This window comes from Branchiostoma belcheri, unplaced genomic scaffold (assembly GCF_001625305.1).
Source record: "Branchiostoma belcheri isolate BF01 breed outbred unplaced genomic scaffold, Haploidv18h27 scaffold202, whole genome shotgun sequence".
Taxonomy (NCBI): Eukaryota; Metazoa; Chordata; class Leptocardii; order Amphioxiformes; family Branchiostomatidae; genus Branchiostoma; species Branchiostoma belcheri.
In genome coordinates, this window is record NW_017803514.1 from 94 (window position 1) to 7,109 (window position 7,016).

General features: G+C 40.9%; 1 protein-coding gene across 1 annotated transcript; it reads right to left on the reverse strand.

Annotated features, from left to right (window-relative positions):
* Positions 1-508: 508 nt before the first annotated feature.
* Positions 509-3,139, reverse strand: LOC109469414 (ADP-ribosylation factor-like protein 6; the record flags this gene model as incomplete). Its single annotated transcript, XM_019767916.1, has 3 exons — positions 2,895-3,139; positions 1,163-1,224; positions 509-577 (listed from the first exon to the last, which is right to left on the reverse strand). Coding segments are annotated over exons 1-3 (254 nt in total), but the record flags the coding sequence as incomplete, so codon positions are not given.
* Positions 3,140-7,016: the final 3,877 nt, after the last annotated feature.

Below are 7,016 nucleotides of genomic sequence, written 5' to 3' on the forward strand. Positions count from 1 at the left end.
AATCACACATGCACCAACATTTGTATATATAATAAATGCAGTACATGAACTATAGCTACATCCTTCTACTACCAGCACTCTATGTGTACATGTATGTAGATTTTCTAAGAGAAGCTTTTAGTTTAACTTATATACAATCAAAAAGAAGACTACAGCATGCCCGTAGCCAGGATTTTGAGTGGGGGGGGTTCTTCCCAGTGCGTGAGGGACCAGCGAGTTTCTAGGGGGGTCCGGGGGCATGCCCCCCCGGAAAATTTGAAAATTAACCTTCTGAATGGCATATCCTGCGTTTTTGAGAGGATTTCATAGAAAAATCAGAGATAACTTTTTATTCAACATGTTCAATGACAAAGTAGGCAGTTTTTCTACGATTCCAGCCCCGCTGGTAATACGAATCAGTCCATGTAATCTTGGACCTTTAGATAAAAAGTGGACCAAAAGTGGACCTTCCGAACCCCCCGAATCCCCCCTGGCTACAGGCATGTACAGTCTGGACATATGTACTGACTTGTAGTAGTGCTCCCACAGGTTCCTGTATCTGCCCTGCCCTGACATGTCAAACACTGTAAACGACAAGCTGAAAAAACAACAACATAACAACGTTTACATTGACAGAACAAGGTTAATAATCACATAACAAGGTTGTTAATGACATACCATGGTAACGAGGTTAATAATGACATCTGTTAAAAAGAGATACATGAACTGTAAATCATGAAAACTTTGCGATGATTTTATTTTCTCGGCAACCCTCCGTTGTGAATTCATAACACCTTTCCTTGTATGACTACTGTACTACAGAACTATAATATCAAGTTCAAAAGACCTTCCTTTATTTCCCTCCTACCTCGAAGTATGACCACTGGAAAAGTGTCACAATCTAATGTGTCAGACAAACGTATAGACAGACACTCTTCATAAATTCATGTGGCCAAACTCTGGGGACAACCCATTAGAAAAAATAATCCAATAAAATAAATAATAAATGTTACATGTATAAATAATAAACCATAAATATATAATGGAATAAGCAAAGCATTGGAATGGGACGTGAGAATTTTGACTGACCATGACTACCCTTGTATCTGTAGTTTACCAGTATTGTACCCTATGGTTCAACTAATAACATGATAACATTGGTACAGTAGTACTAGTACTGTACCTTGCTGATGCAAATTTTTCCACTGTAAAACCGATGGTTGGAACAATGTCACTCTGTTGGGCCTGCAAAAGAGATAGAATGTGTTAAAGTCACATGTACACTGCAATATTGACACTGTAAGAAACAGGAGGAGCGAGTAGAAACAGTGGTTGTGTCTATGTCGGTTAGCTGTGGAATGAATCCCCTCAAATTCACAGTCATATAACCCCCCCCCCACTGTTACAACAATTTGTCAGTTAGTTTGGAAGGGGGAGGGTCAGAAATAATTTATGAAACCTTTTATACGTATATATAGTTTTAAAATCATCTCGAGGTAGTGAACATTATTATATACAATGCTGGTAACTCAATCCGATTTAATTTCAAGTGCAAAAATTACAACATGTGAGAGGGCCTGCATGCCCTTTTTCGTTAACCGTTATGGGCTATTTTAATTTACCGTTAATCGTTGCCGGCCAGCTCTAATTCAACGTTAAGCGTTATCGGTATATTCCTCGTGAAGCGTTATTGGTCGTTTTAATTCAACGTAAAACGTTATTTGTCATCCTAAATTCAGCGTTAAGCGTTAATGAATAAGTCTTCGTTACGCCTAATTTTGCCTTTCAAAGTGCAGGAAAATGCGTCATTGAAGGTTCAAAAATACAAAATTCCCCGGGGGAGAATGCCCCCGGATCCCCTTCATTGCTCACGCCTTTGGCGCTCGACTCGCGCTTCTGCGCTCGGTCCCCTTCGACTCTAGTCAGCACCGGTTTCCCCAGTCAATTACCGGAAGTTTGCGGAGCGTTACAGATTTTTTTAAACAAATCCGTCAACCTTGACAGGCGAAATCAACAAAAAATCTTTAGTAAAGGACCGACAAACACTCTCAACACCATGATTTGCCTCTCAAAGTGCGGAAATTGCATTTTTGAAGGCTTAAAAATCATAAATTTCCCGGGGAGCACCCCTCGGACCCCCTTAGATTGCGAGCGCCTCTCAAAATCCATCGGTAAAACTGGGCGAACGGAAAAAAGTCAAGCTGGGTACAGCCTTGGCCGACGTCGACTCGGACTCCCCTTTATATTTGTGTACACATAAGGAGACCAGGGCAGGTGGAAAACACAGGGAACACATACCTTTAATTCGTGCTTCATTACATGTAATGTATACGTAATTTTGTCAGTGATCACCTTTTCTCACAAAGCGAGATACCAAATCCAGTGCAGCTCGAAAAAAAGCCTGTCAATTTACCGTTAAGCGTTGCCGACCGTCCTGAATTTACCGTTAAGCGTTATCGGCCCTGCTGAATTTACCGATAACCGTTGCCAGGACCCCCCCATGCAGACCCTCATGTGATGGCTATTGGTCGCAGTGACAGGTGGTTACAATTGCTGCAAATTAAATTATGCATAATTTTGTTTGGGGGTGTGTGGAAGTTCTTGACAACGGTTTGTCAAACACAGAAACGTATCTATATAACCATAACAAATGTATTCATCAGAATCATACCCTAAGAAACAGTTGTATAATTTTGCTGTAACAATATTTTGCCTAATTTTGTTTGGGGGGGGGATGAGTGTTCTTGGCAACGATTGTAAAACACAGAAACGTAACCATAACATATGTATTTAAATGATCGGATTATAGTATACACTGAGAACCATCAAAATCAATCATTTCAATTGATTTTCCTCAAACCAAAGCTGAGAAATTAAAATATTATGACAGGTTTTTATAATAAAAATTTCCTTACGTTTTGCGGTTTGAGTTTGTTGATGATCGTGGTTTTTCCGCTGTTGTCTAGTCCCACGCAAATCACGTTCACTTCCTTTTTCTTCATGCCCAGCCATCGGGCCAGGGTGTCGAAGAACCCCATCACTCCAAGACGTCTTAAAGCAACGTTTTGAAGCCAAGAAAACGGGAAGAACCGTCAGAAGCAGGAGGAACAGCGTCTTGGACTTCTTCTCTGATGTTTGGAATGTGATTTCTCGACTAGTCCATTTCTGATACTAGGGGTTTCTGGTAGAAATTTTAGTTTATTTTTCTCACAGATTACAAACAGTTGTAAGTAAGTTTAGAAAAACATTCTAAAAATTATAACGAAATCTGGCATTGTTTGAAATTTTACTATCTTAAATGCAACAAATTGTACATTTAAAGTATTTTTTAAAAACCTACGCTTCCCCCTAATAATGTAGTGTAATATTCTGTAAGGCCTCCATTGCGCATGCTCAAAAAGGTCAGCAGGGTCAGGAAACGCAGTTGTTTATGTTACTCTCCAAGCAGAGGTTGTGGGGGAATGATCGTTACCTTTTATATATGGCCGTTTTTTTTGTCCTGACACCAACCCGTCGGTAGCCACGGACCTTCTCTGGCTAATGGATACTGCCTGGCCAATTTGATACTTTTTGCCACCGATAGGGATCTGCTTGGAGATTATAAGTTACTATTATAGTATGTAACTGTTAACGTTATGTTTGCCGCAAACTGTTCTCTCACCGCGGACTAACTCATCTGGCATGTTATCTCTCTCTATTTGGCCGATTTCTACTCTTTCCAGCCGCCTCCCGAAGCCTGGTAGAGGCTACGGCAAAATGTACTCTCCAGCAGACCAACTCCCATGACATGTTATCTCTCTATTTGGCCGATTTCCACTCTTTCCAGCCGCCTCCCGAAGCCTGGTAGAGGCTACGGCAAAATGTACTCTCCAGCAGACCAACTCCCATGACATGTTATCTCTCTATTTGGCCGATTTCCACTCTTTCCAGCCGCCTCCCGAAGCCAGGCTTCTACCAGTGGTAGAGGCTACCTAGTATGTACGTCCAATGTGAGAAGGGCAGTGATATATGTACTGTAGAATAGTAGATTGTATTATAATAAACTGCTAGTACATCATCTGTGTAACCCCAGACTATTGGTGACATTTGGTAGCTATCCGTGTAACTAAGTGCTAAACTCCCTTGTAACCATTAGGTGTTCAAGAATTCATTATATGGCGTTACTATATCGATATTTCCACGGCAGATGCTCTGCTGAACTTCACTCCCTCGTACCCCCACTCAGAACATTCTCTGCAAGAACACGCTTAGCCACCTCAACAGCAGAAAATCACCCTTTCTTCCTCAATAGTCCATCAGTCAAGAGAAAATTTCATGCTGACAGTTTCTTCCCCAGAACCACTTCACTGTGGAACAAGCTTCCCCGTGAATGTTTCACCGCTAATTACAACCTCCAACGGTTTAAATCAAGGATGAACAAATATCTGACCACGCAGTCATCACTGTAACCCAAAACACGTAAGTGGCTCTCACGAGCCTTGTTTTGAGGTGAATCTGAAGTAAATTTAAAAAAAAATTTCTTAGAACTATTGCAGAGTGGAACTGTGCAATGTGCCCTGAGAAGGTGACAGACGGTCACCGAAATGTTGGCTGAATAAAAGACTTGGTTGTGTAAACGAGAGTGTCTTTACTCGGTGTCTTAAAAACCTGATGAAACTATTCACGGATATACAGAAATAGAATCAGTAACACACAAATGCAACTGCAGTGTTGCAGTCATGGATCATTGCAAGATTTTATGACTGAGCCCTGGTTTTCTTGATATGAGAATATTTTATTCACTGTAATTATTATTCCTTGTGTTTCACCCCCTCCCACTAAATGTTAGTTTGCTTTCCCACGTGCAATAATAAAATACTTTTTTTTCATTACTACTGCAGGCATAAGCACACAGTAAGCTTGTAATCTGTGCTTTTGAAAGTCCATGATTGCGTTTGTGTACGGATTTCGCCATAATGCTTTGAGCATCAAGACATAGGATCATTAGGTGTTTACATGAAAATTGTCTCATCGTCTCAAAGCACAATATTTTTTCACAGACTTGCAATTATGTTTATCAAAGCAATGCGTGGATACTGGGCATAACTTTGAAGAAAAAAAATAATTACGTTTTCGATTACTTCAAAATGTGGCGCTGACTGCCTTGCTTAGCTTTCATCCCTTAGTTTTCAAGTTTCGTAGACTAGTTAGTAAAAAATATGCATTACTTCCGTGCTGGTCGTACGATCAATCAAACTTTGCACAACAATTGTAGCAGGTTACGTAAAGCTGGTTTTAGTCTCTGCGTGGGCGTCAGTCAGGCTTCGCGTCAGTCGACAAACCCGTGCCTGGTGTAGGGCGTGTTTTTGCTGTGCAGAAAACAGACAAGTGGCATCATGTCCCAGACTGGTGACACCGGAGGTAACAGATTTTCTCTTAATTCGTGTGAATTTGTCTTTTTCTTCTATGTACTGCTTAGCGACCAAATATTTGACAGATAGCTCCACGAATGTCATTGACAGTTACGTTTGTTTTGGTGTCTTTCAAGAGTCATAAGAAAACCAGGCAGAGGTAGGGATATGGTAGCAGCCAGATTGGCTCTGAANTAGGGCGTGTTTTTTGCTGTGCAGAAACCAGACAAGTGGCATCATGTCCCAGACTGGTGACACCGGAGGTAACAGATTTTCTCTTATTTTGTGTCAATTTGTCTTTTCCTTCTGTGTATTACGTATGGGGCTGTCACATTGTGCGTAAATCGATGGGCCGACTAGTCGGCGAGCTCTAAACGACATCGCCGGCGATTTTTTGGATTCGGCCGAAGCTCGCTGAAACGCGAAACGTGTTCTTAACATCAGCGACTAGTCGCCGGCGATTTTTAGGTCGCAGAGCTCGTTTCCAGCTCGCGCGTACCTCACCCGTAGCTCGTCCCTGTACGACCGAGAGTCGACCGATATTCGGGTGTACATCCCACGAGTCTCGGCCGTTCTTTGTCTTCGAAAATCGGGCGATGGTCGCTGAATAGATTTTGAACCCAACTGATTGAAATCTTTATACCCCCGTCACATTGTCGACGAGCTTCGGCCGTATTTGTCAATCGCCGAAAGATCAGCCGATTTTGAGATCGACCGACGATCGCGCGTATTTTTGGCTTGAAAATCGTCGTGGTCACATTGTGCGAGGCTCGGGCGATCGCTTGGGAATACATCTATGATAATGAAGACCCTATAACATGGCAAGCAGATGAAGCAAGGCCAGTGTATCCACCTAAAAATGAATAGTTTGGACAATTTTTATGTTTGACCTGTCGTAATATTTTTTGCAAAGTAATGGATTAACACAACGAACACCTTTTTAACCAGACAGGAGTCGGCCGAAGCTCGCTCGACACACGGGCGTACGTCGCCCGAGTTACGTTCGACGATCTATCGATGTTCGCACGATCTCTAGACCATTCAACCAAAATGTACAACAACATAATGATTATCATTATATCAAAATCTTTTTTTATACACGTATACGTGTACCTGAACAAAGCTAATAAGATATATTATTCTAAAACTTAACCTCTATAGATCTACTTCTGTCTAAAATAGTATGAATCCTCCGGTAAACAAGTTTATTATCCATTCAATGGCATCAAAGTAGACAGAAGTAAAAAGAGCCATGCAATATAAACTTCAACTAGTAAGTAATATCTCTCTACCACATGACGTTCTTGTGGGCACCATAAGAAACAAGTCAACCTTATTCCAGAATGAACAAGTGTAAAAGTCAATTTATTATACAACCTCCTAAAGGAACAAGAGTAAAGGATTTCATTTGCGTTCAATCAGTTGGGTTCAAAATCTACACTAGGCATTTTGACTTTATATAGTGAAAACCTTCTAATTTTTTTAAAGTGTTAACAAATGTTGATTTAACAAAAGTACAAAAAGGACAATTTTATCTATTTTTATCCTTTCTCGTAAACATAACGTTAACAATCAGTGGGACGTTGCTCCTGCAAACTTTACAAAGTATACTGTCAATGAAATCTGAAATAAATGTCACAGGTGCCA